This window comes from Rhinolophus sinicus, chromosome 17 (genome assembly GCF_057876585.1).
Source record: "Rhinolophus sinicus isolate RSI-liver-muscle chromosome 17, RSI-T2T, whole genome shotgun sequence".
Lineage (NCBI taxonomy): Eukaryota > Metazoa > Chordata > Mammalia > Chiroptera > Rhinolophidae > Rhinolophus > Rhinolophus sinicus.
The window spans coordinates 54,228,663-54,250,480 of NC_142517.1; the positions used below are offsets into that span (position 1 = coordinate 54,228,663).

Here is a 21,818-nt window from a genome sequence, read left to right on the forward strand (position 1 = left end):
CCACTGGCTAAAGTACAACAATCTAAGAATCAATAAGCACTTTAACTACAATTCATCAAATGTGTTTAAAACTCTGAATTTTAAGTGATATTTTAAAGACTGATTAGTCATCTTTGGAATATACTAGTTATCAATTCATTATTTGAAATACTTGTAAATAAACAGAACATTAAGCCTACTTTTCTTTGGCAGACTGCACCACTAAATAACTAATAATAGATGAGGTGGTATTTTCTCTTTATAGAAATGTAACAGCTAATGCAATGAAGAAATGATAGAATTAGTTGATGAGGTAGAATTATTCAAGTGGATAAATGATAGAATTAGCATATCTTTATTTGGCAAATCCTAATGAAACGATGGACCTACACAATGATCGCCAATTACTGCCAACAACACAAGAGGAAAAACAGCATTATATGTCTCTTGAAGGAAGAACCCAACATTACCTGTAAAACAGAATTGCAAAAATAATCAACTTTTTCTCTACCTTTCCCTTCGCCTCTAACTACTTCCAGAAGGTTGGAGATATTAAGGACAGTTAACACATTTGCAGAAAAGTTTACCCACGAATTTGACAAATTGAAGAATTTCCCTAATCTTGATTCTTTATCTCACTTCATGACTGCAATTAGAAAACAGAGACTGCTTCTTTGTACTTTGTGACTTAACAAAGGTGTCATTCAATGTCAGGATTGTGTTAGTTAGGATTTATTTAGAAAGATGTATACAAATTAATAATTTTCTTATTTGTATGTAATTTCTTTATCTTTTTTTAATTTTTATTTTTTGATAGTTGACCTGTTACTCCTTTAAATTACATTCCAAGGGTTTTCCTGTGAGATTTTTTTTTTAACATTCATTTTTTTATATAGAAATTCCTATTCTTGGTCTTAAAGCAAACATTAAATTTGTATTTTGGAAAACAATGGGAATAAGTGATAGCTATTGCATAAAATATTTCTATACTTATTCTTGAATTTTAACATAAAAATAATTTTAGATTTTTTTCAAAGTATAATGGTAACTCAAACGAGACAAGATTAAATTTTTCTATCATTCGATACAAAGATGTTTCAGCATTATTTAAATATATATATAATAAAATCACAGGATTGAAATGAAAATTTTCATGTATTTAGCAGCATCTATTTTGTAAAAAGGAAGTTCATAAAAAATTATAGGAATTTTGCTTGGCAGAGCTGTACCCAAGGTTATTTGCTGCTCTTTTAACACGTTACATGAAATAATAGCTTTGATCCTTTAGTCCAGATAGCTTTAGTCTTTCCTTATTTGTTTCTGAATTTTTTACAAAACCAGGAATTATCTTGTTACCTTAACATGCATGAATGTACACAAACTCTTTCTTTGTTGCTTATAATAAATACCTGTGGTTTTCATGTACATGCCATCAAGTTTTCTCCTTCTCAGGCATGTATTTTCCATTTTCTCATACTCAGCAAGAAGTTAGAGGTCTGAGATCCAGTTTCCATATTGTAGCCCTAAAGATCTTATCCATCACTTCATTCCATGATTCATAAGCTTGTTTTGTGTCACGGGACACTTTGGCAATTGGTGAAACCTGTGGATCCCTTCTCAGAATATTATTATTATTTTATATTGGGGAACAGTGTGTTTTTCCATGGTGTCAAGTTGTTGTTTTTCAATCTAGCTGTGGGGGGACGCAGCTCAGCTCCAAGTTAAGCCGTTGTTTTCAATCGAGTTGTGGAGGGCGCAGTTCACTGACCAATGTGGGAATCGAACTGGCAACCTTGTTGTTAAGAACTCACGCTCTAACCAATTGAGCCATCCAGCCACCCCTCAGAATATTATTTTTAAATGGATAAAATTCATGACTGTTTAAAGGTTAGCAATATATAAAAACAAAATTATCAAATTATTTAACAATTAATTTGTAATATGACAATATATATGCTCCTTTATTAATACATAAAATAAGATCTAAGAGATGGGGGTAAAAACAATTTCAAATAGTACTGAACATAAAAACAATTTCAAAGTATCTGCAATGATGAAAATGTGATCTGAATGTATCTGTGGTTTTTATTTGTCACAGAGGTCTAGGTATTACTAATACTATTTTGATTTATTCTCTACCTTCATAATTAAAGCAAATGCTGTATTTCAATTAGAGTGCAATGAAACAAAAGATACAACATTTTCTCATCCACAATCATGGATTCCTGAATTACAATGGTACATAAGTCCAAATTTTAAAACTCTGAGACTCAAGCATATGAAATGCATTGTTTTGTTTTCAGTTACTATAAAATATTCAGAAAAGAAAAATTTTAAACTCTGCTTTTGAAAAGGTCCATAAGAGATGAAAATGGAAGAAGGAATGAACAGCTGGGGGAAATAAAAATGAAAACAAACATAAACAGTTAAACAAGGCAAAGTCTACATCAGCTATATTAAAATGAACAAAGTACCATCTACTGTTTTCCATTTTATATTATTAATATATTTTTAATTATTAATATATATTTTTTCATCTGAATATGACACTTGCTTCAGTTTCAGATGGATGTGCAAATTACTTCAACTCTCAGGGTAAAGTTAACTCAACTATGCTTCAAAGTCCCAAATATTTTCTTCATTCCATTCACTTGTTTATAGCCTGAAGTTAATGAATGGTCATCCTATTTACGCAAATACAAGGAAACAGATATGATGATATTCCTGACAAAATAGTATCTACTAGCCATTAATATTAGAAGATGTTGATAATTTGCCTGGAATTTTTCTAAAGCATGTCTTCTTACCTCCCTCCTTCACATAACATGGAAAATACCTTGCAAAAACAATAACAACAATAATAATACTTTATATTTGCATTTAATTAACAGAAACATTTTCACAACTGTTATAGCTTTAATTATCCTATTAACACTTTGAGATTGGCAAAGCAGGTAATGTCACCATGTCAGTCACGGTGCCCAGGAAACAGGCAGTACATTTGAAATAGGAAAATTTGAGAAGGGTTTATTCACAGCAAGACTATTTGCAGAAAACTGGATATAGACAAATCATAATGGATGGCACAACAGCCTGGGGCCCTGGTCTGAGAAGTCAGATACATTGAGCGGAGCAGTGACCTTGGGTCAGAGGACAGTCATCTCGTAAGGAAGGAGTCAGGGGAAAATTATTCTTACCTCACTTCTTGTCACCTTTTTAGTTTTTCCTGCCAAGGCCACCCATTGCCTGTACCAAACCAAAGGCAGCGAGCTCAGGAAATTTTCTGTGATCCAGAGAAGTTAGCTTCCCAGACTGAAAGTGGGGTGAGAAAAGGCAGAGAGAGGATCTGGGGAGCTGATGGAAGATACCTAACACAAATACACACATTCCATAGATTCAGGTCAATAAACACTGTGTTCCATAACATTGATATTATAACCACTAAACTGAAAGAAAAGGATATAATCAGAAAATAATTTTATCTTCACCCACATGCTTTCAAATCCATTCAGTAGGAGTTGTTTCCTATTTCTTGGATAAAAACAAAGGCAGGTGCTTCAAAGGTGCTTCTCCTTCACCCAATCAACATCAATCCTTTTATTGGATTAAAATTGGAAAAACCATTTTGTAGCAACCTCTTTTGCAAATATCGTATAAGTCTAACACCTCACTTTGGAAAACAAAAGGAAATCCCACTCTTTTATCCCCCCTCAGCTTTTTGAACACCACAACCAAAAGTAAGATATAATCCCATTTTAACATTCTGTTGTAATTTTTTAAATTCTTATAATACCCTAAAAAGATATTATCTCATTTTATTGGTATATTTTCAGAGAGAGAAAATGATTTCCCTGAGATGACCTAGCTAGAACATCAGATTGCTTAACTGTAAGTCCAATGACTTTCACTTTACTAAGCTGCTTCTAATAAAGAAATTAATGTTGTGGGTGAATAAGGCACTTGTCCCAGTCAAGGAACAGTGAGATTCATCAGAATGAATGCACTGAATAAATAGTTTTGGAAAAACTGTACCAATGATATATATGTTTCTATCCTAAGCCAGACATGAAGTTCAGACAACATTGGGAATAGTAGTCTGAGCTTCACTCTGTCAGATATGATTGCCCTTCTTGATGACAGCCCCAAAGATTAAAGGTAAAAATCTTAGCTTGCCATTTTCCTTTCTAGTTCATTGTGAAGCAATGCCACAGACCGCGGCCACTCTGAGTATCTCATGATTTTTGCTGTTTCTTTCCAGCTATTTGGTAATGGTCAAAGAGGGTAAGGTAGTTCAATATGGCCCCATTTCTGAGTGAGAAACGCAGAAAAATGATTCAGAATATGATGCCCTATTTCCATGCTTCCTTCCTCCTAGCTGAAAAGTCTGGCTATACCATAGGAAGGAAATTCCCTTGAGGAAAATGATCTTAGGCCATTTTTCATAGTAATAGCTCTTTATTGCTTGCCTCTCCCCACCCTAGCTCAACATCACAGAATGAGAAAGTTCCTTTGTTTCTTCTCCCTACCCTCCCTATTCCTACATGAAGGTTTAAAACTCTTCCCCCAGAAGGATAATACTTGATTCCGTATATTGCTTTGACATTTGCATGACCCACTCCCCACAAAAGAAAATACTAGAGGACATTTTTGTGTAAATCCATTTCGTAGATAGAAGTTTAAAAGTTTCATTAGATTCTCAAAGAGGTTCATGAGCCAAACAAATGAAGATTTTCTCTTTCCTATCCTACAGATCTACAGCAGTTTTTAAATTAAACATGCCTGGGTTACTTTACACTAAACCCTTTATATTTCATTATTTAATTCTAGCACTAATGGCTTGTTTCTCAATGATTGTTCATATGGCTCATTCCTACGGATAATACTTTAGAAGCTGACAACATGTCTAGTCAGAACCATCATCATAAATTTAATGGAATTTGTTTAAAATTGAATTACTACTTTTGAAATAGAATTCCCAGTCATAAGTCCACTTTCTCCTTATGAAATAGTACTTTCTTTCATCATTCTAAATGTATCCTATTTATTAAGCCTTGTATTTCCCAGTCTCATATTCCCATGTAAAGGAGCTCCAGTTAGGGGAAGACTGGTATCTTGCCCCACCTTCTTATTCGCTCCTTCCCAGGGAGGAACAACTGAGCATGCTCAGCTCATCCCCTTTCTTCCTGTTTTTATTGGATAACTATGACTATTCATGTAAGTCTATCCTATCTCAGGAGGAAATGTAAGGAAGTCCTTTTAAACAAGGATTAAAGTCATGTTCTACACTCAGATTGATCAAAATAACATGTTGATTTCTATGCATTGATCACTCATATCTTATTTCTCTATTGTTTCTGAATGTGGAGTTCAGATAAAAAGACATTGTATATTGGCTTCCAAAAATATCATCACTCAAACTTAATGTGGTCCTTCATTCTAACATTCTGTAATTTGAATTTGGAAGCTTAATTGTCTCTTTTAAATGTAGACATGACTCTGTGGACTTTGATGATTTCCCTTTTCATTTTTTACAAGGCCTTGTTGAATCCTTCTGTTTAGTCTGTCCTCACATATCAGTCCTTCCAAGCTCATACAGTTCTGTCTTCCTAAAGCCATTTCTTAATTCTATACTTTTTTAAATTATGATAACCAAGATTGCAGGATTCAGGGGGTCACCATTTGTTTTATTGTTTCTACATGCTCTGTAAATTCTTCCTGGAACCCCCAAATTGGGTGTGATCTCTTCTCTTATGGAATCCCACAGCACTTCAAATTTCACTGTATTAAATATGTATTATTATGCAAACAAGTTGCCCAAAATTTAGCAGCATAAGACAAAAATAAACGTTTGTGTTCTCACACAGTTTCTGTGCATCAGAAAGCCATAAAAACCTTGCTGAGTGCTCCTGGCTCAGGGTCTCTCGAAGGATACAGTGAAAAAGTTGGCTAGGGCTTCTGTCAACTGAAGGCTATACCAGGGCTGAGGATATCCATTTCCAAAATGGCCCACTGCATGGCTGACAGCAGGAAGTCTCAGTTCCTCACTCACTGCTGGCAGGAGGCCTGAGTTCATTGCCATATAAACCTCTCTATAGGGCTGTGAAAGTGTTTTTAGGAAATGGAAGCTTACTTCCCCTAGAGTGAGTAAGTGATCCAACAAAGCAAGGCAGCAGTTGCAATATTTTTTATTACTTAGGCTTGGAAGTCACACATCATCAGTCATTTCCACAATATGCTGTTGGTTACAGAGATCAATTCTGTTTAAATCTGAAAGAAGACTGCATTATGGTAGAACTACTCGAGCCTGACTACTATACTCATCTAAGCTTTATTGCATTTATAAATTGTATAAATTAATGAATTAATTGCATGTTTTAATCTAAATTATGGAATGATTTAAAAGAACATCTTCCATTAACCATTACCATAGTCTCCCTTTTTTTCATATTACTCAATGTCAGTAAAGCTATATTTTGGCCCCGTCTTGAAAGGGACCAATCGTTTTATTTCCCCTTTAAGATGTAGCAACAATACAGACTATATTTTTAGGGAATATTCTCCATGCCCTAATTGCCAGGTTTCTTTCCTTGGAACTCAAAACCATAAGCAGGATCAATAAGAGTTGTGGTGTATCAATAATTATAGGAAAAAATAAGTTGACATGAAACAATTATTAAAATTAATGAAATGTCTGTCAACACAATAAGCTTTAAAATGTGTAAAGGCTTATCATACAGAATATGTTCTCTGACCATGATATAGTTAAATAAATACCAAAGGGATAACCAAAAAAGAAGGTGCAGTCCTCACGTCATTTCATGAGAATAGCATTATCTGGACACCAAAACCATATACGGACAGACTGAAAAAGAAAATTACAGGACAACTTTATTAATGACTACAGATTCTAATTCCTACCAAAATAATTAGCTAACAGTTTCAGTAATGTATAAAAAGATTATACTCCATTATCACGTTGGGTTTATCAAAAAATACAGTATAAGGGTGACTTGCTTTAGAAAGTCAATAGAGTTAAGCAGTTGAAGAAATAAAGCCATATCATCAGAATAGATGCAGAAAAAGCATTGAATAAAATTAAACATCTATTCATGATTGAAATCACCAGTAAACTAACAACAGAAAGAAACTTTTTTAAAACCTAGTAAGGGACACGTATTAAAAAGCTTATAGCACATATTCTTAAATGAGATCACAAACAACAACAAACCCAATAAACTATGGGAAGTGTTTATGGAGAAAATTATAAAATTGTATGAGAAAGCATTAAAGACAACTTAAATAAATGATCTTGGATAGTAAGATTCAATATTATAAAGATATCAGTTCTCTCCAAGTTGATTTATGCCTTAGATTTAATTTAAAACCCAAATAAAACTGCCAAATGATTTCCCATTAAACTTGACAAGCTAAATCTAAATTTTTAAGTAACTATGTATGGATATAGAAAAAAAAAGAAACATGACTCCTGTCTTACCCCATAAATAAAAAAATAATTTCAAAAGGGTTAAAAATGTAAATGTGAAAGACAAACCTCGAAAAGATTTTAGGGTGACATAGGAGAGTATTTTCATAACATTGGAATAGAGATGATTTAATAAATAAAATGTAAAATTATTGATAAATTTAAGAACATTAAAGATCTTTGTAAAAGTCGCAATAACGAAGAGTAACCAGAAATAGGAAAAGATGTTTGCCTATAACTGACAATCTAATATTCACAGTATGTGAAACCCTCCTACAAATCAATAATTAAAAGAAAAACCTGTAGAAAAACTAGGCAACACACCTGAACAGGCATTTCCAAAAGAAGAAATCCAAGTGACCAATAAACAAATGAAAAAGTGAGCAACTCCATTACTATTCATGGTAAGCAAATTAAATCCACAAGGAGATATGATTAGATTACCAAAACATGAGATTGACAAAATTAAAAATCCAGAGTACAAGGTTTGGAGTAGATTTGAAACAATCGGAACTCTCATACTCTGCTCTTGGATGTGTAAATTGGCACAATTTGGAAAACAATCTGGCACTATATAATAAAATTAAGTACAGGCATAGCTAGTAATTCTACTCCAAAAAATATACTGTAATGAAATCCGTAAGTGTGTACTATAGATATGTGTAACAACATTCTCAGCTGAACAGTACATAACAATAACAAGAAAAAAAATAAATATCTCAAATTTTCATCCACCATAGAATGTATAAACTGGTGTATATTCATACAATGAAATAATTACACAGCAGTAAAAATAAAGCAACAGCAGCTATGCAAGTCAAACATAAACAAATCTCAAAATACATAATATTTGCTAAAAGAAATCAGGAAAAATTCATACATGATACCTTTTAAATAAAATTCTAGGACCATCTAAACCAGGGGTGTCCAAACTTTTTTCAACGTTTTTCACCAAGGGCCATATGCGGTAAAATACACAAACAGCTGGGCCGCTCACTCGAGGTGAAGTACCTATTGCCTCACCTGGTTTATTTAAGTAAACTAAATATATTTTTGGAATTTGCTGCGGGCCAATTAACAATGGATCATGGGCCACAGTTGGCCCGCGGGCCGCAGTTTGGACACCCCTGATCTAAACTAAACAAGAGAGTTTTGAAGAATACATATTGGTTATCTGGAAATCAAAGGAATTATTAGACCAAAATTCAGTCTACATATTACCTCTGGGACTGAGCCATGAATGGAGTGCATGCAATTTGGGAGAGGGAACACAGGGGGCTTCTAAAGTACTGGTAATAATCTCTTTTAATTTGATGTTGCCAATAGGAATGTTCATTTTATTTTTCTTTAAACTGAACATGGATAACTTTATACACTCTTTGTATGTGTGAAGTGATTCTCCAAAATTTAAATACAATTTTCTTAACTGTTGTTTTAGGATGTAAAACATTTTCAGAAATGGAATTATCAAAGAATATACATTTTAAAGAAAATCCTCTTCGGCACAGGAAATCTATATTTTAGTGTGAAGTTCAAAGTTATATTTAAAATAAGCATCCATTTTCTTTATATTAGTTTGGCATACAGTCTGTATCCTTAAACTACTTTCAGAATATTTTAGAATGGAAAAGGTGGATTGGGTTAAATAGATATATAATATAAGGCATGTCATACCATTATTTTGTCACAAGAGGGACTAGATAGTCAGAAAGTACAGTTTTCCTTTTTGGTCTTAAGAATATTTCTCTATCTTAACATTTATGTTTTATACACTGTGTATTCTTGTCAGTGTATGTGTTATTCAATGTAGTACTGTTATATATATTTCATATCAGCAAAAATGCTAAGATAGATATTAGTTTGCCATTTTACATCTGAATGGATACTGACTGTACAGAATTTATTTAACTTACTGAGCTATGATCACTTTTTGGTTTCTTTACGTTAATAAATAATTGTTTTTCATTTTTCTGTTAGTGCTAAAAACTGAATACTGAGTGGATTTTTCCATAGATATTTGTTTTGTTTTTCTTATTTGATTTCAATATAACTGTGAGCATTTGCAACCAATCCAAAATTTGATAAAATGAATCAAAGTAATTATGGATCTATTGCTAGAATAAAAGCATTCATGACCTAGTGCTCTGTCCATTGACCAGTGGTTTTCAAACTCTGCTCTAAAGATCTTTAAGTGTTCCTGAAAGCTCTTTCAGGAGCCACCATATTTGGGGAAGGTGGGGTACTCCTTTACTTAGGAGACAATCCTTCACTTAACTTTTTAGATATTGGTCTCTGTTATAAAACTTTTATTTGTGGAAATAGTTAAGCCACAAATATTCATAGTTTGAAAACCACTGCACTAGACTGATAGGAAAGAATAAAATAAAATCAGTTAAAATGTTTTCAGGTGTGTTACTTCATAGCTTGTTTCACGTAAAATGTGGTTTTTATAAACTAATATATGTCTTCTTGACCACTGTATCTTCAGTGCGGAGAACAAATTACATACGATTATGCATAAAACAATTAAATATTACATAACAAAGAAGTGTGTTAAATGAATGAACAGCTACAGAAGAGAGACAGAGTGGGTGTTATCTGAATTTTATTTGAAAGGAAAGAGAAGCTCAGAGTGATAACAGACTTGCACACTATCATAAGTAGAAGACTCATAGCATCCAAGTGTACCATCTCTTGTCTCCTAATACTTTTTGGATAAATTCTTGGGGAAAGAAAAGGAGGAAAGAACAGGGAACAAGAGAATAAGGACAGAAAAAGAGAGTTTACTTTGCTTTCCACCATACCACAACTGCCTCTCATTTACTTGAACAGGAAAAGAACTGTAGTAAAGAAACAAAAATGCTATTTTCACTTATTTTGCCTTCATTTTTGAAAAAAATACATTGGTAGTATGGATCAATAAATGTTATGTTTAAATTTAAAATGATGCATGAGACTATCATACTTCTCTTTTAAAAGTAAAAAGATTGTTTTTCATGACACCACCCATTCCACAGGAGCTTTGGGAGGTCAGTACATACATGTGGCACTACTTTTTCTCCCAGGTGCCATTGCCTTTCTCTTCTCACCAATCCTTTCAACATCTGAAAGGGGCTGGTTTCCTACTTCCTTTTTCCATTTGTCTGGGACTTCCCTGAGCCCTCTCCTCTATCCTGCGGTGGCTTCCAACTTACCCTCTCCTGGAGTTATAATGGTGGTAGTCAGTGAAGGAATTTTAAGAGTTAAAGAAATAAAAATCACTTTTTTTTCTTTCTTTTTTTTTTTTTTTTTTTTACATATTAACCACATTACACATAGCAGCCCTAAATCTTAAAGACAACGTATTCATTTTTTATTGCTATGGTAATAAATTACCACAAACCTCTGGACTTAAAACAGCATAAATGTATTATCTTACAAATGTGTAGGTCAGAAGTCCAGTATATCCTCTCTTGTCAACATATATCATTCTAGAAAACTTTTTCCAGTCTCCTTTTCAATTAGGGGCATTGATTGATTACTAGCCAAAGGGTGGCCTCTAAAATTCCTTCTGTGTGCAATTCTGTGCTCTCTCTTTTGCTTGGTCTGCCAGCAGAATACAGAGGACGTCAAGAGGTTGGCAGCCCTTATTAGAGGCTCTAGGGGAGAATTTATTTCCTGTTCATTCAAGTCGTTGGCAGAATTCAGTTTCTTTCCGTTGTAGGACTGAGGTCCCCATTTTCTTTTGAGAACTTATAGAGGCCACAGCATTCCTTGATTCCTGACTCTTTCCTCCGTCCTCCAGGGCAGCAATGGGGGGTTAAGGCCTCCTCAGATAGTAGCAGCTGCCTGACCCACACTTCTTCAGTCAGCTTCCACTTTTAAGGACTCCCGGGACTAGATTGGGCCCACTGAAAGAATTAGGACAATCATTTTATCTCAAGGTCTTTATTAATATTCTCTGCAATGTCCCTTTTGCCATGTAAAGTGACATATTTAAAGATTCTCTGAATTATAACATGGATAGCCATTGGAGAAGAGGTATTATTCAGACTACCACAAGGAAAATAACTGTTTAAGAGTCTATAAATTTACGTAAGTGAGTAAAAATAATAAAAAATATAAAGAAGACTTTTTTTCTCATTATTTCTAATTATATCAGTAGATCTAAAGCACAACTGATATGCATAGCTCCATGTCACTCTTGACCACTAATTTTATGTTGATTTTACTGATAACGTTTCCCAATTGGTTATCAAGTTGAAAAATACAGTTAATTTATTATCAAGAAATCCAAAAGTGCAATTAACAGGTACCACTTAATAGAGTGTGTTTTTCAAAAATCTAAAGAATAGAGGCAGAGTTATGGATAAGTTAAGTATAAGCACTAAATATTTTTTCCAGATTTTCCCCAATGAATTAAGCTGGTGTCTAGGAGACAGTCTAATAGGATCATACTTACAATGCTCTCTGCATTGGGTAGCAAAACTAAAAGCTAACCTAAGTAGGAAGATGCAAATGAATCAGCAGAAAAGAAGATTGGATTTGGGAAAAAAAACATAAAATGGCCCTATTTTTATAATATCATTTGAAAGTAAGCTCTATATCAGGTTCAATGCCTACTTTTATCAATATTGTATACACAGCACTAAGTATAGTGCCTGGTATATAGAAAGCATTAAGTAATAATTATGACCTTCAAATTAATTGCCTTAATTAGAATTAAGCAATGTTTATAGAATTTTCTATGTGCAAGATATAGAAAAAAAGGTTTCCATTGTTTTCTATACTTTTCAGAGCTTTTAAAATAAATTACTTACCTAATAGTCATATGTGGAACATTAATAAGACCTGGTAGTTAAGGTAAAAACTTGACATCAAGAAAAATGAGAGGGGCCGGCCCGGTGGCTCAGGCGGTTAGAGCTCCGTGCTCCTAACTCCGAAGGCTGCCGGTTCGATTCCCACATGGGCCAGTGGGCTCTCAACCACAAGGTTGCCAGTTCAATTCCTCGAGTCCCGCAAGGGATGGTGGGCTCTGCCCCCTGCAACTAAGATTGAACACGGCACCTTGAGCTGAGCTGCCTCCCGGATGGCTCAGTTGTTGGTTGGAGCGCGGGCTCTCAACCACAAGGTTGCCAGTTCAATTCCTTGAGTCCCGCAAGGGATGGTGGGCAGCGCCCCCTGCAACTAAAATTGAACACGGCACCTTGAGCTGAGCTGCCGCTGAGCTCCCGGATGGCTCAGTTGGTTGGAGCCTGTCCTCTCAACCACAAGGTTGCCGGTTCGACTCCCGCAAGGGATGGTGGGCTGCGCCCCCTGCAACTAGCAACGGCAACTGGACCTGGAGCTGAGCTGCGCCCTCCACAACTAAGACTGAAAGAACAACAACTTGACCATTGTTCCCCAATAAAGTCCTGTTCCCCTTCCCCCAATAAAATCTTTAAAAAAAAAAAAAAAAGAAAAGAAAAATGAGAGAATTTTTTTCTCTACTATTTGCATTAAATTGTTACCAATTACTTAATTATAGGGTTTTGAAAGTAAAGACTTATTTCTGACTTATTGATCCCAAGACAGCAACACACACACACACACACACACACACACACACACACGTCTATACACAGTAGGTATATAGTAAATGATAATAGGAAAAACAAATTGTAGATACTCTGGTTTTCATTCATTTTTTGTGTGTGTGTATAAATTGTGTGGTGTATATTGACAATATAATGAAATTAGAAAATAACTAAAGAAGCTGTTGAAAATGTGAAACAAATCTTGTTTAACACTTTAAGCTGTTGAAAATTGACCAAGTTGTCTTCTGACTTGTCCTCTATCACTGAGATGTTCAAGTGATGAGCTGCATCATTGCTGGTCAAAAAATTGAATCAGAAATTCTGACATTTGGTAGGAGAATAACCTTTAAAACTGTGTTCCATTCCAAAAGGGTTTGACTGCTGATAATGTTCTGTTTCTTGAGCCGGGCACTTATTGCATTTGTAATCAGCATACGTCTAATATCGTTCACTTATGTCCTCTTTTCTGCATGTCTATTATGTCAATAAAAAGCCTAACAAATCTATAAGTCAATTATCTTTAACTGAGATGAATCACTTATTTGCATAGGCTTCTTAGCTTCTCCTACCAATCTCTATCTTCATTAAGAAGACTCAAAACTTCTCTTAGCTCCAAGCCAGTGAACATTATGCATTCAAAGTTCTGAGACCTCCCCTGTTAAAATTTTGATTTGATAGCACTAAGTAATTGGCAATAACAAATCAAATTCAAATGTCTCTTCTTTTAAAAGGAATAATTTATATAGTGCATACAAGCTATAAGCCCTCCTGTAGGATTTTTTTTAACTTCATTTTAATAATAAAGTGTTTTTTTCCAAAACAATATTTGACACAGAGAATATATAACAAATAGCCCATCACACACAAAGCTTCTCTAGGTGAAATCTGAGTGAAGACACGAAAGGCACACTATTCCACAATCAGTCTTGGCATCAGCACCCTTTCCTCTCTCACCACCATCCTTTCCCAATAGAACCATTCTGAGGCAGAGGTTGGGGAAAACCACAGATCTAGTGCAGTCTTCCGCAATTACCAGAAAATACACCAAAATCTGAAGAGGGGAAAGGGACTTACCACTTAGTAGATTGGTATGCTGCTAAGAGCTGGCTTTTCATCTAGACAACTTGATTTTTGGATAAGTTACTTAATTTCTCTAAGACTCACTTTCCTCAGATGTAAAATGGAGGTAGCAATACCTACTTGGGCAGCAGATGCAGAAGGGATGAGAGAGTGTCTGGAACATAGTGGGTGCTGATGACTGATAACTATCATGGTCACTCCAACTCCCAAAGCAAGCCCCAGATCTGCATGAAATAAAAAAGCAAAAGAAATGATGGATAACTTGGACTTTAGCTTAAAAATGTTCTCCTCGGTTTGTCTCAGGAAAGCTGCAGATCATCCAAAAAGGCGATTTGGTACCCCTGTGGATCGGATTGGTGGCAACCGGTTTTCAAATTCCAGAGGCTAATTGATTCCAATCGTGAGTACAATTTGAATAAATAACAATACATGTAGGCTTTTGATTAGCATTTCACAATGTGTTAATTGATCCATCTTGGATTATAAATCCCCCTTTGATTTCCTAGCTTATAAATTCACATTCTTAAACATTACTGTACTCAATTAGTATATTGATGCTAAGTAATTTAAATGACATTAAAGAAGCAAGATCCACTTCACCCTAAAAAGCAATTTAGTTGTTCTCTCAGACTCTTATATAATTATTAATATTAATATGCAAATAAAGTTTAAAAATCTAATTAACATAATAAATCATCTTCACAGATATACATAAATATGTAGTAATCCCTCTATTGTGAAGAAGACACATTTAAGTGGCACACAGCATTTTGTTGCCAATAACATTACCAAAATTATGATAACGTGGAACATAAAAGAGAGAATGGTGTAACAGACAGAGTATTAGCCATGGAGTCAGAGCACCTAATCCAAATCCTGGTTCTGTCATTCATTATCTTGTTTCCATCAAGATACCTTATTTTTCTACAGCTTGTACATTTAAGTAATAACATAGTGTTATTGTGAAGATCAAATTAGATGCTTATACTAGTCCTAGAATGTTTTGGACACACAATACATACAAGTGATATCACCTTATATTACAGTTGTGAAAATTTACTCTGTGCTGGGCCCTATGCTTACTGCTATATATGCATTGCTTCATTTAATCATTCTGTCCTATAAAGTAGATACTATTACTATCTCCAATTACTGTTACTGTCTCCAATTACTATCATCTTTACCACCCTTGATTATCACCCCGTTAAGTGCTTCTGAATTCAACCAAAACTGGTTATAATAAGAAAATATCATACAGGAAACTAATTTTTTTGTATGAATTTTCATGGGAAATTTTAAGCTAAGTAGTATAGTAAAAGCAGTGAAAGTGACACTTAAGGAGATCAGGCTTTATGGATCAAGTCCCAGGTCATCTAAAACTCAGATCATTGGTTAGCTGTGGGACCTTGCTTAAATTCTGAAATCTCCCTCCATAAAAATGAGAATAATAATAATTTTTACCACAATTACATTGTTGTGAGGTCTAATTGAATTGAAAGACATTAAGCACTTAGAATAGTGCTGGACATGTGTTAAGTACTCAACAATCATTAGTTATTTTTATACTAATACGTGGAAAGCCTGGAGTTATTAACTTACAATGCCACACAGCTAGTAAGTAATGCAAGTAGAATTCAAATCCAGAAAGCTTAAATTCTGAGCCTTATTTTAAGCAATTTACTTAATCATACACATTATATGTTTTAAACACTAAGTGGTTTGTTGAATATAAAATCTAAGCTATGTATTTTCTCCCAATAGAGCTTAGAGGGGGTATATCTTCCCTTCCAAACACATAAGATAAATTGAAACTACTTTGACCACTTCAGACAGTAGAAGAGAAAACTCCAAGAAGCATCACCTTACCCTGAACCTCTTCTAATTTATTTTAAATCATGCCATTTTTTTTTCTCTTCATCAAATGCTCTCAACTGTAATGAGAAGTCAGTATTTTACCTGAACTTTCTTTTTCTCTGGTGTCATTGATTAATGAAGTTATGCAGTTACTGTGTGTTCCCATAAATATAGGAGAACTTACCGAATACTGCCAAGAACACTGCCTTTTGAGCAGCACCATCTTCAAATTGCATATTGAACTTTCTTTATATCTAGCAAATTACCAAGAATGGTAACTCTTCAAGGTTGTTTAAAAAATCACTATATTATATTTGAGTAAGAACTGTTATTAAAAATCAAGTAACTCCTTCAAATCAGAGACACAATCCTCCAATTTCTTGATGTACTGAGAAAGTTATGACACTGAGATTAAAATAATTGTCTGATTGGTTTCCACATGCACCCTATCACCTTTACCATCCTTGATCATCACTCCTTTTAGTGTTTTTGAATTCAACCAAAACAGGTTATGATAAGAAAATATCATATGGGAAACTCATTTTTCATATAAAATTTCATATGAAATTTTAGGCTTAAACAACTCCAGATAGCTACTAAACTCTGAAAGGAACTTGAATTAATATAATGTTTACAGACTCACTGTTGGGTAAAATCCAAATTCATATTATGTCCTTCACATAACAGACTTTGTTTAGTATCATGGCAATCACTGCCCTTATTATTAAAATCTTCAGATAGTAATACTGTGAAAAAATAAGTTTAGAAAAGAATTAAAATCGTGTGTTTTCTCTTTCCCTTTTGTCAATCATTGTGGGTTCACCTACTCAACCATTGTGTTTCTATTCTTTATTTCCTGCCACCATCACCAAGATTTCTCAGATATTTTCACTTCCTCATGTGAAGCTTCATGTTTTATAGTTTATGAATAATAAAAGCCATAAAAATATATTTCTATTTTCCATTCAAGTTTTCAATATTATTTTTTTGGTATATTGTACTTTAGTGTCACAATGTTCCTTTAGATTAAATTGATGTAATATGTACATCATTTTATAGATAAGAGCTGTTGAGTAATGTTCACACAGGCATGCAACTATGTCATTACAGATTCAAAACATAAAATGTCATTTAATTCAATCCCCCCCCTTTTTTTTTAAACAAATGAGAACACAGGGACTATAAGGGGAAATTGATTTGCCCCAAATTTTACAGATTCAGACAGAGCAAGATCTAGAACCAAGTCTGTGGACTTCTAGGCCAACATTCTCTTTATGACCTATGAGGTCTTCTGGCTGCTCATCTGTCATTGCTATGCTAACATCACTGGTTATACATTTCTAAAACAAATAAAAGCAGTATCTCAGACCTTATGAAAATCTTTGTTTCACTTCTGTGAAAGAAGATGTATATTCTTTTCTAGCAGGTTTCTCTGTGGGTTTTCACCTTCTGGGTTTCACTGTAAGTTTTCACACTAAAAGTGAAACCAGTACTAATTGTGGGAGTTTTGCTTGGTTTGAGGTCAAGCCTAGAAACAGCTGATGTGTGTTATCTAATTTCCAGAAAAAAAAATGTTAATCTCTTCCCTGATATGTATTTTGGAAAGGACGATAATTTGATATTTATACAATGTCCTCCTCAAATCATTAATATGTTGGACCAATGCTTTGAGTTAATAGGCCTCAGTTCTAAGCAACTCAAAATCAGAGAGGTATTTTGTCTAGGATTCATAGATTCTGTAGATGCATGTAATGGGTTCTAGGTCTCTGCCATTGAAATCAGGATGCCAACTTGATGAAATTTAATAGAAATGTGACCAGTAATTGTGCTACCCTTTGCTGCCATATACATTAAGATTTTCCATAATGTGAGGCATATGCTATTGTATTATACTGACAATTTTTTATTTTAAAACAATATTGACATACCTTCATTCTAATAAATTAACGTAACGATCAAATAGCAGAAGTATCATGTTCAAATGCTACTGTATGGTTGGATCCTTTAAACAGGGCAAAGTATACAATAAATATCAATATGTTATCATAACAATAAATAAAAAGTAGTAGTCAGATTTTTTTGTTTGTTTTTCATGGCAACATCCTTTGAATCAAGATTGAAATCTCTAAAGAAATAGATTATAGCAGGTACCCAAAGAAAGGAAGTGTGGCTTGAGCACAAGCACCTAGCTTATACATTAAAAATGCTCTTTTTAATGCACTTTGATCAGAAATTATCATTTTGCATATTGTCTTTGCAATAAATATATGCCACATAAATAAAAGCTATCATGAAACATCCAGTAATTAGAGTTTTATCTCTTCTCAACTGAAGTTGGTGGATTTCCCCTCATCTACAAAGTTCTCCTTAGCTTTAACAATTTCAACTTTCGTTTTTGCAGACGTGACTTCCTTGGGTGAAATGTCACAGAAACACAGAAGATGCTTCAGTGAAGTTCTTCACACTCCTTAATGATTAAACTTTTAAGGAACTGGCCTTCTGCAAATCCTTTCCAAAGCTTGAACTTAGGTCCATCACATCACAGTATTGTTACAGCTTCAAGTAAATTATGCAGATCATTTCAGTGTGTGGATATTTTGTAAATATATAGTTTAGATATTTAGGAATGTGGTTCCTTGGCCCCAAACCTTACTTTTCTAAGAAACAATCAAAAAATACAACGTAATGAAATGCCTTCTTTCTGAATTTACCACTTGCATTTATGCAGTTTAAGTATAACTGAAGACTGATTCATTTCTATAAAACTTAGGTACCATCTGTTTATTCATTGTTGGGGAACAAGGAAGACATTGCCGTGTATTTTCTCCTGAATGCTTTCACTTCTCTCTTATCCTTTGTGGGCCTCTTGGGCAATGATTATGAAACTAGACTTCTCTTATTATATTCAAATTTCAGTCAGTTTCAACCAAATGAAACACAGCCCCAGTTTTAGAAATAAGAGGGTAAAAAAGATCTCTGAGCAAGGAAAAATGTAATTAAGTCTATAAATTTTAGTCTCCCAAAGAACTGAGATAAGACCAGCAGTTAAGATAATATTGACTTAGAATTAAGAAGTGAAGGATACTACTCATTTGTCAAGCTTGGATATCCCATGTTCCCTAATAACTTTCCGTTTCTCTAAGTTACAATTGATAGTTAATTCAGAGCAGCAGTGGCTGGTTAGGAGGAGAACAACTCCTCATAACAATACACAGAAGTAAAATGAAAGTGTGTATAGGGAAGTAAAAAATCATCAAGCAGTAGACCACCACAGCAGTCTGGGCCAGTTACATACACATAATTTTAGCACAGTAAATTTTAACGTAGTACAATAAGCAAACACTTAGATATTACTGACTCACCTAAGAAACTGTTTAATCTGTTTCATATACTGTGTTTAATGAGGTATTAAACAGTGTAATGTGTTTGAGAATGGTTTCTTTAAAATGATTCAAATCATTTTTAGTTGCTCTATCAAAACATAATTTTGATATTCTGGAAAGCTCAGTTCTTAGCAATAATTGTGATGTTACTGTAATTGAAGCATTGTGTATTAGATATGGTTTCAAAACACAAAGATAACTTATTCCTCAGACCAGAAAATTTGACATAAGTTAGAAGTTTATAAATTCTCTGGGAAACATTTCATTAAACCCTACTAATCACTGTCAAATACACCTGATAGGTGGGAGGAAAAAAGTTTGGCCAGGAGAGCAGAGTTTTATTTTAGCATAAAAATGAAGAGTGTTAAACGAAGATATATTCATGTTAGAAGAACTGGAGAGAAATGGATAGTTGTTAATCTTAACTAAGAATGAATAAATGTACAATTGAAAGAATAAAATAAACTCAGAGAAACATAAAAATGAACATACGAGTATGTATGTACTCAAAAAACAGAGTAGTTTTATATATAACTTCTTAGTTTGGGGAAAAATTTTCCAACTACTGGAAATCTTTAAATTTAAGTTTAGGAAAAAACAGTAAATGAATGATTCTTTTCATTGTGATAGAGGGGCTGTAGCAAAGAAAAACGAATTTTGAGAAAGCTCGCCAATTTTGTTTTTTATAAACTTAACATTAGAAAGTTAGCAGTGATACATGGGCAAAGATGCTGCAAGACTCACTATTTGAAAGAATTATTTAAGAAGAAGTTATAATTTCTTTTGCCCACATTCCCCTAACCTTCTGATGAATTATAGAAATGTGTCCTATTATTTGGAAGTGCTTTGTTCCTGTTTCTCCCATTTGAATATTTATAAGCTTCTAATCCAACTAGGGGCTGCTGCTTCACACTTGGACAAAAGGTATTCAAACCTACTTTACCCTAAAATTTTCTCATGGTAAAGATTTGAGTTGGATTGAACAAATTGATTTCCTATCTGCTTTATTTTTTTAAATTCAGAATTGTGCTTATGGCAACCAATTTAATTAAAGATGTCACAATGTATTGATTTATACTCTAGTGTGTAATGCATTTGTCTCATAATATAATATATACACAAGACTTCTATGAAGAAAAAAAGTGTTTTCTCCATTTGTATCTATTTTATTTCGTATTTTAATTTTTACCACTTTACACAGAGTAGAAAATAAGTCATCAGTATACTAGTTTAAAATAGGGCATTCTTTTAACATAGCAGGAAATTAAGATTTAATTTCTATTAAGAATATGATGAGTCATCTCATTTATTTGTCCAATGTACTGTATATTAACAATCCAGCTATATTTCATTGAGATATGAATGGGACCTTGAAGGAACCTTTCATTTAGTTTCACAGAAATACATCACTTCTCCCCTCACTTCCCCCCCCCCCCGCCCTTTTGTTCCTGTGTGAAACTTCACAGAACAAATTGTGAATATGCATTTCTGGGTTCTGGCATCAATTACATAACCAATTTTTTAAAGACAGGATGTTAATTCCTGGTTACATTGACTTAAGATTTACTCACACTATAAAAAGTATAGCAAACTCTACCTTTAATCTACAGATTGCTTTAGGGAATTAAATTTCTTAAAGCAATTTATTAAGAGGTAATTTAATGGGTCCTTCTAAAAGGAAGAACTGTCAAAAGCTTTTTTAAGTGACATTACCCCTGCAGGTTCAAAATGCTTGAATATTGTTCAATTGCTCCGAAGTTAATAAACATGAGATGATGAAAGCAGAAGTTTTTGTCTTTCTTTATGATACTATTATGTTTGTGTTTTCAAGTAGTGTAAATACATGGGAACATTCAGGCACTATTGAGCAACTAATCCTATGTACATTTGAGGAGCTCCTAACAAGTACATATATAGCACTCCAAGCATGTTACTCAACTTGGTCTGTTTTACGTATTTTTTTTTTTTTCATTTTAAGCAGTTCATTTTATCTTATGAGATCATTTTATTTTTAGGCACCACACAGTTAATATTATGTAGATAAAATGCATTTCCCCCATGTTGTGAAGTAAGGGAATGAGTATAGGCTCATCTGGCCAGCTAGCTATTCTTGTCATTAATATTCTTTATTTGTAAAGTTACTTTGACAATGTTTCTGTGCCAGCAAAGGTAACAGACAAAATTGAAGTGGAATATCCAGCCTTGAATTGATGAAATAAGCTTGTTCAGATGTAAGCAAGAGCGGTTTGATGTATAGATGCGGGGGTGGGGGGGGCAATCGAGGAAAAGCTAGTGAGTGTTTGTTTTGTTTGTTGTTTTTTAGCACACTGAGTCTAGTCTCTTACAGACAGCTGAGAGTCTCAAACAGTTTCTGATGTGGCCGAGGCAGAGATGAGCATTAAGAAACCAAAAGGTGAATTGTTCTGTAAGAAAGTTTTCTTAACACCTATCTCTGAGATAGCTAGTACTACTTTCTCCAGAGTC

At 33.9% G+C, this 21,818-nt stretch overlaps 1 protein-coding gene across 4 annotated transcripts in view; it reads left to right on the forward strand.

Moving 5' to 3' along the window:
- The window catches only part of OSTN (osteocrin), a 288,814-nt gene extending 267,700 nt beyond the window's left edge, over positions 1-21,114 (forward strand). For all 4 annotated transcript variants that reach the window (XM_074329513.2, XM_074329507.2, XM_019712618.3 and 1 more), the window contains 2 exons: positions 14,401-14,497; positions 18,353-21,114. In XM_074329513.2, the coding sequence (XP_074185614.1) occupies positions 14,401-14,485 (85 nt within the window). In that variant the 3' untranslated portion in view covers positions 14,486-14,497; positions 18,353-21,114. The remainder of the gene's footprint in view (positions 1-14,400; positions 14,498-18,352) is intronic.
- Positions 21,115-21,818: the final 704 nt, after the last annotated feature.